The sequence below is a fragment of the Eublepharis macularius genome, chromosome 4 (assembly GCF_028583425.1).
Source record: "Eublepharis macularius isolate TG4126 chromosome 4, MPM_Emac_v1.0, whole genome shotgun sequence".
Lineage (NCBI taxonomy): Eukaryota > Metazoa > Chordata > Lepidosauria > Squamata > Eublepharidae > Eublepharis > Eublepharis macularius.
The window spans coordinates 173,850,521-173,865,419 of NC_072793.1; the positions used below are offsets into that span (position 1 = coordinate 173,850,521).

Genomic DNA, 14,899 nt, shown 5'->3' on the forward strand with positions numbered 1-14,899 from the left:
AGCAAATGTGTGGGCCTCGGTCTGTGCTCTCCCTGTGAAGGACTAGCACAGGCACCTCGTCAAGGTCATCTGAGAAATCATCCAGGGGTGGGGGGAGTGATGTCTGCTAATTCTAAATGTAGATAATCTGATCTCTTGCAGTCTGCATACCAATACATTTGGTCTTGGGGGAGGTAAGCAGGGCTGATTTTCCTGTACTCTGGGGACAGGATGAGGGCTTTCTAACCTACATACGAGAAGTAAAAATGAATTAGTTTTATTTATTTACTTTCTGCTCGTGGTGGATGACACAATTTAAAACAATGTAGACATACAATCAACAATTTAATGAAATGGGATTACAAATTTACATTCCTGCACTTAATAGTGTAATGCATAACAATAGCGTAATACCAACTCTAAGGCTATCTGTATACCTGAGGACAGCTGCATGAGAACCAAAAAAAGGCAGAGACTGAAAGAGAGCTCTCAGCTCACCCCACCTGACACCTTCGGATTTTTTTCTTGGTCAAAGGAGAGAGCCAACAACCCAGGAGTGGGGATAGAGGAGTGGAGGCCGTTTCTATATCCAGCTCGTTTCCCATCCCCCCCCCACCATGTTATGCCAGGTGACAAGATGGCCACCCATCTAATAAATCCTATAAACAAGGATGATTGAGCCTGGGGACTCATATGGATTCAGATTAACTCTGATTTTGCTACAGCTTTTCCGCCATCTCCATCTCCCCTGATGGCAAGTAAGGTGTTCACTCCAAAAGACGTTTTTCCGACACTCCAGGCATTTACATGGTTTCTCTCTCTAAATGAATTCTTTTGTGAAAAGTTAGAACTCCTTTCAACCCAAAGGGGTTTCCACATTCCAGGAATTTAAATGGTCTCTCGTGTGTGGCTTCTTTGATGGTCAGTAAGTTTTCCAATCTCACTGAAGCTTTCCATACACTCTGGGTATTTATACAGTTTCTCCCATGTGATCTGTTCAATGAGAATTAAAGGTTCCAGCCCTCCTGAAACTTTCCCCACACTGTATGTATTTATGTGGTTTGAACCCTCCTTGAATTTGTTGATGGTAGTTAAGGTTTCCACCCTTACTAAATCTTTTTCTGTACTCCAGGCATTTATATGGTTTCTCCCATGTGAATTCTTTGATGGAAATTAAGGCTTCCATCCTCAGTGACGCTTTTCCCACACTCCAGACATTTATGGCTTCTACCCTGTGTGAATTTTTTGGTGGGAAGCTAGATGACCTTTCCGCCCAAAGGCTTTCCCACACTCCAGGCATTTATAAGGTTTCTCCCCTATGTGAATTCTTTGATGGTAATTAAGGCTTCCACTCTTAGTGAAGCTTTTCCCACACTCCAGACATTTATATGGTTTTTCCCCTGTGTGAATTCTTTGATGGTAATTAAGGCTTCTACTCTCACTGAAGCTTTTCCAGCATTCCAGGCATTTATACGGTTTCTCTCCTGTGTGAATTCTTTGGTGAGAAGCTAGATTATTTTTCCGCCCAAAGGCTTTCCCACACTCCAGGCATTTATATGGTTTCTCCCCTGTGTGAATTCTTTGATGGGAATTAAGGTTTTCACTCCTAGTGAAGCTTTTCCCACACTCCAGACATTTATATGGCTTCTCCCCTGTGTGAATTCTTTGGTGGGTTGCTAGATGACCTTTCCACCCAAAGGCTTTCCCACACTCCAGGCATTTATAAGGTTTCTCCCCTGTGTGAATTCTTTGATGGGAATTAAGGCTTGCTCTCTTAGTGAAGCTTTTCCCACATTGCAGGCATTTGTATGGTTTCTCCCCTGTGTGAACTCTCTGATGGGAATTAAGACTTCCACTTTCAGTGAAGCCTTTCCCACACTCCAGGCATTTATATGGTCTCTCCCCTGTGTGAATTCTTTGATGGGAATTAAGATTTCCACTCAGCCTGAAGCTTTTCCCACACTCCAGGCATTTATATGGTTTCTCCCCTGTGTGAATTCTTTTATGACAATTAAGCTTTCCACTCATATTGAAACTTTTCCCACACTCCAGGCATTTATATGGTTTCTCCCCTGTGTGAATTCTTTGGTGGGAAGCTAGATTATTTTTCCACCCAAAGGCTTTCCCACACTCCAGGCATTTATATGGCTTCTCCCCTGTGTGAATTCTTTGATGGGAAGCTAGATTATTTTTCCGCCCAAAGGCTTTCCCACACTCCAAGCATTTGTATGGTTTCTCCCCTGTGTGAATTCTTTGGTGGGAAGCTAGTTTATCTTTCCTCCCAAAGGCTTTCCCACATGCCAGGCATTTAAATATTTTCCATGTGTTATGGGCGGTCAATTGCATATTAATATCAGATACTTTCCCCCCACTTCCAGTGTTCTCATTCCTATAACCTTCCTTGTATAGTTTTTGAAGGGGTGAAATTTCTTGAGAACTTTCATCTTGTAAAATATCAGGATTTCCCCTCCCATTAAGAGTTTTTTCCTCCTCCTCCTCCTCCGTCCTCAATACATCACAATATTCAATGTTCTCCTCCTCATCTGAATATAGGCATTCTCTTTCTGTCACTGGATATTCAGTTGCTGACTCCCACACTGCATCTGCTAAAAGAAAAAGAAAGACAAGAATAACACAAACACATACACACACACAAAAGCCTGGGTCTAATAGTAGGGAACCAACTAAACCAACTAACACAGAGAACACAAGAATTCAAAGGCTTGGTGTTTGGACATACTTTCAAAAGTTCACGTTGGGAATCTAGTCATGTGGCATACTTGATGGTACGGACAGATCCCTAGGTTGTGACAATTAAATGCAAAATACCATTTCACTGCAATAGTGATTGACATAGAGATCCTTCTTGGCCTAAATTCCAAGTCAGAGGAGCTGCCCAAAAATGTAGTCAAAAGCCACCAAGTTTGTACTTAGATCACTGAGTGGTTGCTTATTTGGTCTTTGCTGCTAAAGGCAGTGTGGATTATCTGCCTGAGGTGTTTGACTCACAAAGTTTCCCCTGGCTATAACTGGAATGACATACCCCCCTCTCCTAAGAAGGGCACACAACAATTTGGAAACAAAATCTTCTTACCAGTTCCACAGGAGAAGAGAGATAATAGACACTTGTATGGATGGAAAACTTGTAATCACTCTTTTAAAATAGACTTAGTTATGATGAAATGTAGCAAGGATCCTACTATTTAAAAGAATAAATGTGTTCTAGACAACTCACTTCCTACCCTGGTGCACCACGACAGGGCACTCCTGTAGAGGGAAACCCAGTCAAGGCAGCCTGTCCCCCCAGAGAGCATGCCACGGCAGGAAGCCCAGTCCAGGAACAGAGAAGGTGGATATGCCCATCCCCCGACTTCACCCAGCTAGGGTCAGGAGTGGCACCGCAGAATAGGGAGAGTGTCACGGTAAATAACCCAGGAAAGAAGCAATAGACGTGACCAACCAACTAAGGAGTAATGAAAATCAACTTCAAAGTAATCATGCAAAAGTTACTTTATAAGAAAGTTAATAGAATATAAAATAAACTCTAAGTGGTCAAAAGCTGGCACAAATTGCTGACACGTGCCCTGTGGGAGTGAGTTGCAGCTACAAATTGCAAATTCAATGCTTGCTCACCCCACAAAGTCACCTTGAGTAACCACAGAGTATATGAACAAAAATTTACAGTAGCTATACAAGCTTACACATCAGAATTCATATACAGCATTTTACATGGCATAAACCAAGTGACTAACCAATAAATATAGATATTTGAAAATACAGTCAGGTGTAACCGCAACGGGTTGGCTAGCAAGGAATCCCGTTTCAGGCATCCCCTTCTTCCTGGCAGTTACAGAACATCAAAGAAAGTCACAGCCACAATTCATGCACACTGGCAGCTTGCTCAATGGCGAAGGCACAGTCATTGCTTCTTTCCAGGGTCAGGAGTGGAGCTGGTGGCAATGCCCACCCCCCGCCTTAATCCAGCTGGGATCAGGAGTGGAACAGGTGGTAATGCCCGCCACTCGCCTTCACACACCTTGGATCAGGAGTGGAACTGGTGGCAATGCCTGCCACTCGCCTTCACACACCTGGGATCAGGAGTGGAACAGGTGGCAATGCCTGCCACTCGCCTTCACACATCTGGGATCAGGAGTGGAACAGGTGGCAATGCCCGCCACTCGCCTTCACACACCTGGGATCAGGAGTGGAACAGGTGGCAATGCCCGCCACTCGCCTTCACACACCTGGGATCAGGAGTGGAACAGGTGGCAATGCCCGCCACTCGCCTTCACACACCTGGGATCAGGAGTGGAACAGGTGGCAATGCCTGCCACTCGCCTTCACACATCTGGGATCAGGAGTGGAGCAGGTGGCAATGCCCGCCACTCGCCTTCACACACCTGGGATCAGGAGTGGAACAGGTGGCAATGCCCGCCACTCGCCTTCACACACCTGGGATCAGGAGTGGAACAGGTGGCAATGCCTGCCACTCGCCTTCACACACCTGGGATCAGGAGTGGAACAGGTGGCAATGCCCGCCACTCGCCTTCACACACCTGGGATCAGGAGTGGAACAGGTGGCAATGCCATAGAAGATAACCTTCTATGGTGTTTTCAGTTATAACTATTGCCCTGAGCTCAGTATGTGGCCTTGGGTAAGCCACTCCTCTCAGTTCTAGCTCCCCAGCTGAATAGTGGGTATAATAATGATACTAACTGGTTCACCACTCTGGGTGAAGCACTAACCTCTCTAGAACAGTGGTATATAAGTGCAGTTATTATTATTAGTATTCCTCCTAATCTTAATTTTCATGATTTTTCACATTGATTTTCATGATTTGTCACCAACAGGAATTTTAATGGGTTGTAAAAAGTGTGTACTGACTGAAGAGCATTCCTCAAGAGTTCTAAGATGGGAAATAAAGTTTCCACACACTGAGGACTATATAGTTTCGGCCCTTTGTGGATTCTTTGATGGGAAGCAAGTTTTCCATTCTCTCTTAAGCTCCTTCCACACTCTGAGCATGTATATGGTTTCGTCCCATTATGCATTCTTTCATGTTGTATAAGGTCAGAACAGAGAAGGAAACGAACCCAGGAAGCTGCCTGGAGTCTAAGCATCAGCCTCTCAAGGTCAATCTTATCTCCTCTGACTGGCTATGGCTCTGCGAGAAGAGGTCTTTCACATCACCTCCTACCGGATCCTATCACCTGGAGATGCCAGGGATGGAACCAACAGATGCTCCACGCCTGGTCCAGCACCATCTCACACGGCAGATCTCTCTTACAGCTCCCCAATTCCACCAAAGGCAAGCCAGGAGGCAGCCTGCGACAGACGAATCTGAAGTGCCCCAATGTAGATGCAATCAAGGGGTACTAGAGGGGACCCTTGTCTCTGTGAAGAGACCCCCAACTCAGTAAGGGGTGGGAAGAGTTGGAACAGAGCAAGAGTGGGCAGGAGCTGGAAGCTGTCTAAGTAATGCCTTGTTCTCGTGAAGAGTTTTAAATGCATTGCCCTTTGAAAGCCACTTGGAATATCGGCAACTCAGTTCAATTAAGAGGAAAGGGCAAAGGAGCCAGATCTGTTACTCGTGATCTCCCTGTGGTGCACTGAGAGAGACCAACAAGAGCATCAATTCCTCCTTTCTCTCTCAGTCAGCAAAAGGCAGAGGGAGCCATACCGAGATGGGCCACATTCCTGTAGTTTTCCACCATGACCTCCCAGTGCAGAGCCCTTTGGCCCGGATCCAGCAGAGCCCACTCCTCCGGGGTGAAAGAGATGGACACCTCCTCTAGAGTCACCTGACCCTGAAAGAGAGAAATGTTTTCTCCTCACAGATCAAGACACAGTCCAAAAAGGGAGTGAAACAGAGGTGGGTGGGAGTTCTTCTGAACACATGAAACGGCCTTATTGTTACCCAAATAGGCGGTCTCCTAATTAGTTGCGGTAATGCTTAAAGGAGACAGAGCGAGAGGGGGTACCTGGGATTCTCCACCAATACTTACGGGGATTTTCCCCGTTAGAGATCTCTCAAAATAAATCAGCCAAAAGTTCAGCCGGAAAGGTTTTATTAAAAGAGAAATAAAAGGGCAATCTTAGAAACAGACACAGAACACATGCAAGGCTAACTAAGAGGAGAGGGGAGAAAGCAGTTTCAGGGACGGCTATAATTACAAGTCTCAAAGATGGAGGTCTTTGGAGGCAGCATCGAAACAACCATCATTCCACAGTTAGAAGGCCCAAACAGATTTTGGAATGTACGTATGGGTCCCAGAAGAAACACACACACACTGGCTGCTAGGGGTTCTAGATACAGGGCAAAATGCTCCATGGGGCAAGCTGACTTATTTGACTCAGAAACAATAATTAGATGGGCTTTCCAAAGGAGCTGGATGGGTCTACCTCAGGAGAACTATAAGCGTAAACGGTACTTGATAACCTTGTAAGTACCTGATGGGAAAAGCTACCAGGTTTGCTGAATACCCTGATTAGGGGAAATGGGTGAGGGGAAGATAGGCTGGGCATTGACGAGATTAGTCAAGAGCTTCTTGGGAGACCACATTGTCCTAAATTAAGAGTCTCACCAGAGCATGGACTGGACTGTCAGTCAGCCACTCTGACTCTCCTTCTAAAATATTTTTCCATTATCTTACCTGACTGGCACCCATTTTGGGCCAGACAGTGCCTCGTGCTTATGATCTTTGAGGAACGGTGTTTATGATTTCCTATCTACAAACTGCCCTTCAGTGAGAGGAGGGGCCTGACTGCTAACATTATGCTGACTCTGACCGCTGGGCCGTCAAGGACAGTATTGTCCACTCAGACTGGCAGTGGCTCTCCAGTGGGTCAAGGGGAGGATCTAACCCTTCAGCCATCCCATTCCTAATGAGCCATTTTGACAGAATGGGAAAAGACAGGGTTCTCCTCGAGCGAGGGGGCTGGCGAAAGATACAGGCCCCTGGGATGCCCCCAAAGATTCCTCTCCTACCTGATCCGGTGGCTCGGAGGCAGCTTCCAGTCCACCACAAAGGCTCGAAGGTCCAGAACGACCTACCAGTGTCCTTCCACTGCCTGTGAGAAAAGCAAAGAATTACATTACAAACACCTGAGACCTGTGTTGTTACCCTAATTATGGGTCTCCTTGCGAATTAGGAGAATTAGCATGCACGGAGATGATCTAGCAAGAGGGTGTAACTGGGATTTCCACCTATGTATACGAGGATCATTTCCTCAGAGGACTCTCTAAGGAACATGTAGGTTTAAACAGAAATGTTTTTTTTAACGTGTCAGAAAAAGCAATAACACACAAAATGCATACAAGGTTGACTAGTAAATCAGTGAGGAAAAGTGAGAGAGGTTTGGGGAAAGACCTATATCGACCAGTCTAGGAGGAGCAGAGAATATCCACAGAGAATGGCAGTTAGAGCTACGAGTGCTTTTCAGCCACAAGAAGTAGGATCAGCCATGGTCTGAGGGTGTGTCAATGGGTCCCAGAACACACACACACACACACACAATGGCAGAGGGCAGTCCAGTTATACTGTGGAATGTAACTTAGTGCAGGATTGCATCTTCTGCCCCAAAAAATAGCTTAATGGCTGTCTCCAGAGATGAGAAAATAAAACTAGGAAAGCGTGACTGAATATACCTGGGTGGAACTATAGGTAATAGTTGGTGATTCATGACCTGCAATTAGAGGAACGGAAGAGTTATCAAATCTCTAATTAACTCTATTTGGGAAGAAAGAGTTAGGAAGATCGGAAGGGTGTTGATGAGATTAGCATGCACTCCTAGAAGACCTCTTTTTGTCTTAAAGGTTTTGCACATCTCCGAGGTGTGGGGTTGATACCCAGCCCTGCCTCATGACTCATGTTACAGTAATTTTCCACTTGGCTGAGTTGGAAATAATTCTGCCTAGCCAGGCAACATGCCGTATACTTGGAGTATATGGGGAAAAGGGGTTCATGATATAGCCATATTCATAAACTGCCCTTTCTGTGTGAGGGAGGGTAGGGTTGCTAACAGTGTACTTCAGGGAGACCATCCTAGTGTAGATCCAGAAAAGTTAGCCATGTTAGTCTGCAGTAGCAAAATAGTAAAGAGTCCAGTAGCACCTTTAAGACTAACAAACTTTACTGTAGCATAAGCTTTCGAGGACCACAGCTTTCTTCCTCAGATGCATCCGAGCGTAAGCTCTTCTTTGTGGCTTAAAGTAATCCGCACAGGTATCTGACAAAGGGAGCTCTGGCTCTCCAAAGCTCATACGCTGGAAATCTTGTTAGTCTTTAAGGTACTACTGGGCTCGATCTTGTTGTTCTACTTCAGACCAACATGGCTACCCTCTTGAGACTAGAAGACCTTACTGCACATTTAGCAATTGGATATATTGACATCTCAGAGGCTCCTGATTAAGTCCTTATGTTAAATCACACACATTCTCTCTCACAAAAACACCTACCTTCCCCCTCCTTTAGATTAGGTTGACAACTTCCCCACACAGCCAACCCCCGCAAGGGATATGTTTTTTTGAGACACCCAGAGTCACAAGCAGGTTTTGAAGGATGTGCTCTGGAATGTTTTAGATCATTCCTTACGCCTCAGAGGGTTCCTGTCGCAGACCATCTCTCCTCAGAGCAGGACTTGTCCCCTGGGGCTCAGTTTTCTCTTTGCTGCGATTGCAACCCTCAGTATGTCTGGGGTTGGTCTAGCAGCTCCGAGCTGCTGTCTGGGCATGGCAGTTAAGTGGCTGAGGGAAAAGAAGTCCTCACTGAATCTGGGCAAGCTGGAGGTGAAGCCCTGGAGGATGTCACTCCCCAAATTTGGTGGGGTTCAGCTGATCTTTACTGACTGCACCAAGAGTTACCAAAGGAGAAACAAGGCCCATCACAGGTCTAGGAAGGGTTGGGATAAAATGGGGAGTGATGGGATTTCCTGGAGGCGAGACACAAACAACTTTTCACCTCCTTCACAATAGGATTTCAATACTCCCATCCCACCCATACTGTACAGGTCTGAGGGGACTGGATTTGAGGCTGGGTATTAATCCACCCAAGCCTAGATTAATCTGAGGTAAAACTAACAGACCCAATATAGCTTGCTTTTTAAAATGAACAAGATCATATTTCAGGAAGAAGACAAACCTAAGCTAAATATTAACGCTGAAGTGGGATGTAATTTTTGCCATGTACATAGTGTGGGTATTTTATTTTTGACTGTTAGTGTGCGGTTTTGAAAGAATGTTTACTGTTAAGTGGTCGGCCTCTGACTTGAGAAGGGGAATGGTGGATGGGTGAGTGAAACGTGCTGCAACTGTATGGTGGCTGGATCTGAGGGAGCCGAAGGAACTGCAGTTTTTGGTCTGAGTGCTGAGGAAAGGGTTCATTTTCTCTAGTTTGGTCAAACTGTGTGGAAGCCTGAGAGAGTCTGTCTAGATCTGTTCAGTGTGTCTCTGTGGAAGTCCGGGTGTTTTGCTTTGTGGATGAACACAGCCTAAGGGGCAACAGAGGGAAAGCTTAGCCAAATTCACAAGGTCAGAGAGTCTGTCAGGTTTGGCACAGAAAAGCCTGAGTGAATTTGTATCATTGTGGATGAGAAGAGTGTTTATTCAGTTAGGGATTTACAAAGACGTAGCATTAGCAAGGATCCAATAGAGAGTTGAAGAATTGCTGAAACAGAACATAATCAATTCTAGGACTGACATTAGATAACATGAAACACAGGTAGTATATATAAGTATATATTCAAGCAACAGATAATATGCAAGGCAACATAGTGATGAAGTTTATGGTCCCTAACTCATTACCGAAGCGTTTGAGACCCCCTTCCTACAATACCTCCATCCTATTTGAGTAAAAAGCCTTTTTGAATACATCGGTTTTGCATCATTTGCGGAAAGCCAGAAGAGTGGGAACTTTCCTGACTGCCTCAGGCAGGCCATTCCACAGGGTAGGAGCCATCACCAAGAAAGACTGTGTGTGGGCCACTGTTGATTTCGCCCACATGCAGGCTGGCACCTGCAAGAGTCCTTGTTCAGATGAGTGAAGCTGCCATGGAGGGACTTAAGGAGTGAGGCAATCTCGTAGGTATGCTGGACCATGGCCATGAAGAGCTTCATATGTAATAACTAATACCTTGAACTGAACACGGTAAGTAGCCAATGGAGTGACCGTAGGATGGGAGTGAAGTTCATGCTCCTGCTCGCTCCTGCTAACAGTCGAGCTGCAGCATTTTGCACCAATTGGAGCCACCTAGTTAACTTAGATGGGAGACCAATGTATACTGCATGATATTGTCACATTTTGATGTTTGAACTGAGGGAAAATAATCTTTGTGACTGGATCTGTTTCTTATTTCTAGCCTAAGCGGCAACTGCGAAAATAATTAATCTTCATGACTTGGCACATATATTTCTGGTTAAGCAAAACTCCTGTTTCATCCGGAATACACGATCACAACTTCTTTTTTACCTCACAGATGCCCCCAAAGGCCAAAGCCTTTGGAGGCAACAAAAAACCATTTTGAAACACAAAGGCAGAAGGAAGGAAGGCAGCGTAATACAGGCCATTTCACAGCTGTATAGCAAGGGGCCTTGTGAGGAGTGGCAATATACAGGTCACAAAAGGGCAGAAAAACAGGCCAAGGCTCCGTATTTTTCCTTTGTGGATCAGCCTATGAGCCAGTGAACTTCTGGGAACTCAGAGCATTCCATGTTCTTCTCTTTGGCGGATGGTTTCAGCCTAAATGGCAACTGTGAGGAAAACCAGTCTTTGTGACTGGGCCCCTGTGCAAACATTTAAAAATCTGTACCTGTTTTGAAAGGAAGGAATGCAGCGTGGTATAGCCAGATCTCATCAGATCTTGGAAGCTAAGCAGGGTCGGTACTGGGATGGGAGACCACCAAGAAAGACTCTACAGAGGAAGGCAATGGCAAACCACCTCTGCTCCTCACTTCTCTTGACAGCCCCAGCAGGGGGCGCCATAGCTCAGTTGTGACTTGATGGCCCTTTACACAAAAACAGATTTTAAACCCACCAAGCTTATGAACTGTTCTGAAACCAATTTGCTTACAAATTATTCTGAAACCACTATGTATTTGTATTTATGAATAAACACAATTTTTGTTTAAGTAAAACCTCTATTTCATCTGGCAAAAAGAATATCCATTACCTCACAACCACCCCACGAGTTGACTGTTCTGTCATCCTACTAGCAGTAGCTCAGAAGTCCATTACTATAAGTCATACTGGGAGGGAAAGAAGGCAAAAACCTTTAGTGGCAGTGAAAATCTAACAGAATGCAAGGACATCAGAGAGGCAGCAATATACAAGGTCACATAAAAGGGAGGGGGTGACAGAGTTGGGGGATGTATGCACAGGACATGGCTGGGAAATATGTCTCTTGGGCAGCTTCACCACAGACCCACACAGCCCTTTTCTGCACCTTTGATACATCTCAGGCCCACCCAAAAACCTACTGGACTCCATTCAAATGTATGTTCCCTAGGAGGGGACCCTTCTTTTTAACTTCTTTAAATAGTTTAAATCAATAAGAGCATTTTCTTCCCTTTTTCGTTAGCCTATATTCCACCTAGGCTGAAGCTCTAAAGATAGAACTGAGACTGGAATGAAACATTTTTTTCCATGGAGAATTCCCAGGAAAATACCAAAGTAGCCCAGAAATGGACAGCTTAAAGAAGGAGTCCTAGAGGAGGCCTTACCCAGCTGGTTGACACTTCCATCGTTGTCCCATTTGGTTCCCCAGGAGAATGGCCTGTGCCTTGGATCGGATGGTGCCTTCTCTGCTCCAGGAAAAGCATCAGCCCCTCTAGATGGGTCCTGGCACTCCAGACAAAGAAAGAGGAGAGGGATTAGAACAGGAGGAGGGCAGAGAAACACCTGGGAAGGGAATATCCATAGGCTGATTCCTTGAAAAGGTTGTGCACTTAGACAGGGAGGAGTTTCGGGATTGTCTTTTCACAATATTCTGCTCGTTGGAGTTCTCAGGATCAAAGACCCTCACCTGTCTTCCTTGCTTCTCATCTTCTGTCTGGCTCAGGAGGAAGCCTTCCGCCAGGGCCACCGCCTGGGAACAGGTCTCCGGCCCACATTCCCTGACCCAGCTCTCCATCTCTGGGGGCAGGACGGCCAGGAACTGCTCCAGGAGCACCAGGTCCAGCATCTCCTTCTTGCTGTGCCTTTCTGGTTTCAGCCACAGCTGGCAAAGATGGTGGAGTCGGTTGCATGTCTCTCGGGGCCCCTCGGCCTCCTGGTAGCGGAACTGCCTGAAGTGCAGGCAACGGACATCTGAGCTGGTGCTGCCATCAGCCAGGATCTTTCCCACAGGTCTTTCCCAGAATTCCTCTCTGCTCCCAGCTGGGATGGCCTCAGGGCCATTTTCTGCTTCCAGCCCAAGCAAGCTTTGATTTCCCATCTTGACCCAGAGCTTCTTGCTCAGCTGCCAAGTCCTTTCTGAGGGCTCCTAAGTCCTGCAAAGGCAAGAAAATACTTTGTAAGCAAAGGCAAAAGAACAATGAAGTTTCAAAGTCTCTCCACTGTGACTTTGTCTAGCCACTTTTTCAAGACATCTGAAGAAATGGCCATAACACATCTTGAGATCCTGGGGTGGATCCAACCATCTTCCCACTAGCCCTAATCCTGCCTGAGGAGGTTTCCTTCAATGGAAGAGCCACTTAAGGTGAAGGAAAGCTCATGAGACTGGCGGAAGGCTTCACATTTGGGCCCAAGGAAATGGTGGGTGGGTGGGGGGATGAATTGATTGTAATAAACCAATAAAGAACAAACATACTTTCCGCAGTGGAATGGTTGCATACGAGAAGGACCCTCCTCACTGAATCCTGTAAGCAGTTTGTTGAGTAAAGACGGCACAGGTACTGGCATTTAATTCTTAATAACTGTGCCAGGCAAAAGTTCATAATTTCGACACGGCTTTGGAAATTGGAAATTTCCCAGTTGAGCTGGGGGTGTTGGAAACTGGAGGTCAAGCTACAAGTGACGAATTACACTTGATCAAGTGAAGAGCAAGTGAATGGCAAGTGAACAGGGAGGAATACACGTCAGTCTGTTCCCTTGCCAGGCAAGTGTCATTCGTCACTCGTAGCTTGACCCTTAGACTCCCGCACTGAACATCTTCTCTGATGGGGGAGGGGCAAAGGCTGGCATCACCTGCCATAAGGAGCCAGAGATAAATGTGAACAGGGGAAAAGCCCCAGATGCTGAAGTTCGAAGGAAGGAACAGAGGCCAAGAGGCTAGCTGTTATTTCTGAAATAAAGCAGTGAAGAGAGGTCTTGTATTTTCCCTACGGGAAAGGGAAAGAAAGGCAGCTCTGCTTTCAGGCCCAATTTCTACCTTCACAGATCTTTACCGTCTAGCTTCTTTAAGAACCATCCCTTCCCTCACAAGTTGAGTCCTTCCTCAGAGGCCTTGCCCAGACAGGTCCAGATGCTGAAAGAAAAAGCAGGGCTTTTGGGGCTGTGGCCTCCAAGCTCCCAGATCTCCCCACCCCCACTTCAATTTGCCAGGTGAAAGGCCTTTTTATGTTTTGGGGAACCATGTGGAAACAGGATTATAGCTAATGTTTATTTTAAGACGGTAATATATCACCTTCATTTACCACGCAAGTATCTTAGCATCTTTTATGCCATCTTTATAAAAACCTTAGAACATTGCTGTGGCTGCCTCAATCCTTTTTATTATGGGATATTGGTTTCCCTGTTAGTTTTTGTGCTGCTAGTCATGATTTTGTATTTTTGCGTTACAGGATTTATTTTAATGCCATATAGGACTCAAGTCCTGTTAAGATTGCATGGCTGTTGCTGTCCCATGAAACACAGTTCTTGATTCCAAAAGTATGTCAAATACTGTGTATTACAGGCAAAACTCTAAACTGTACATTGCATGCTATTAAAGCAATAACACAACTGTAGATGTGACTAGGCTTAAATGCATTTCAGTTTACCCACAGACGTCTGCCCACCCCTCCCAAATGTCAGGGGGTGAATAAGCAACTCGTTATTCGATTGGTTCAAACTTTTAGTAACTCTGACCTCTCTCCTGACGGCATGAATGTTTGAAAAAAAAGGAGCAGGGGAGGGTCGGGGCCGCGGGGGGCCGTTTTCCCCTTCTGGAGACCCTCCTGGCAGCCCTCCCGAGCTCTTTGCTCGGGGCTTGGCCGTCCGGCGCCACTGGAGACCCTCTGCAGACACGGCCAGCCAGCTGAGCGCGCCTCGGTTAGAGCATTACGCGACGCCGCTGCTGGCGCTGGGGAGCCCCGCTGCTCCCTCTGCTCCGCGGGGAGGGCTGTGCAGCTATTCCCAGCCTCAATCTCGGACTCCCGAGGCCGCCACTGGACCCTCCCAGAGCCCACCAGGCTCCGTCCCTAAAAAGACTGCCCCCCTCCCGCCTCCCCTTGGCCCGCCACCCCCCGCCGGGCTCTCAGCTCCCTCCTTCCGCCCACTTCCTTCCCACCTTACTCCCTTTCAGGCTCTCGCCTCCCCTCCCGGATTAGGGTCGCCCCTGACCTGCGTCCCCTCCCCGGCATCTCCCTTCGACCCACCCCGATTGCCCAGGCTGGCAGCCCCCTTGACGCACCCGGGAGGAGCCAGGCGACCCTTTGGAAAGCGTGGGAAAAACAAAGACCACTTTCCCACCGGGGAGGAGGGGGGACCGAGCAGGAAGTGACCTCACCACCGCCCTTTCCACGCTCTAGGATTTCGGGCTCGCTTCCCTTAACTATTCCCGTGCTGGAGAATAAAAAGCAGAGATTTGCAGCCGTGCAAATCAACAATCCCGAACGCAACCCACATGATCCCATCTTCAGACACCGACTTGCTCTCGAAAACGTACACCCTAAAAATCTTGTTGGTCTCTAAAGGTGCCCCTGGACGCCAATTCTGCTCTTCT

The 14,899-nt window shown here is 46.6% G+C and overlaps 1 protein-coding gene across 1 annotated transcript in view; it reads right to left on the minus strand.

The window, feature by feature from the left end:
- The window catches only part of LOC129327110 (zinc finger protein 420-like), a 35,882-nt gene extending 21,244 nt beyond the window's left edge, over positions 1–14,638 (minus strand). Inside the window, exons 1-7 of the mRNA XM_054975545.1 lie at positions 14,588–14,638; positions 13,362–13,441; positions 11,999–12,464; positions 11,697–11,820; positions 6,969–7,051; positions 5,661–5,787; positions 1,245–2,585 (exon numbers count right to left, since the gene is read on the minus strand). Of these exons, the coding sequence (XP_054831520.1) occupies positions 1,245–2,585; positions 5,661–5,787; positions 6,969–7,051; positions 11,697–11,820; positions 11,999–12,409 (2,086 nt within the window). The 5' untranslated portion in view covers positions 12,410–12,464; positions 13,362–13,441; positions 14,588–14,638. The remainder of the gene's footprint in view (positions 1–1,244; positions 2,586–5,660; positions 5,788–6,968; positions 7,052–11,696; positions 11,821–11,998; positions 12,465–13,361; positions 13,442–14,587) is intronic.
- Between the last annotated feature and the right edge of the window lie 261 nt (positions 14,639–14,899).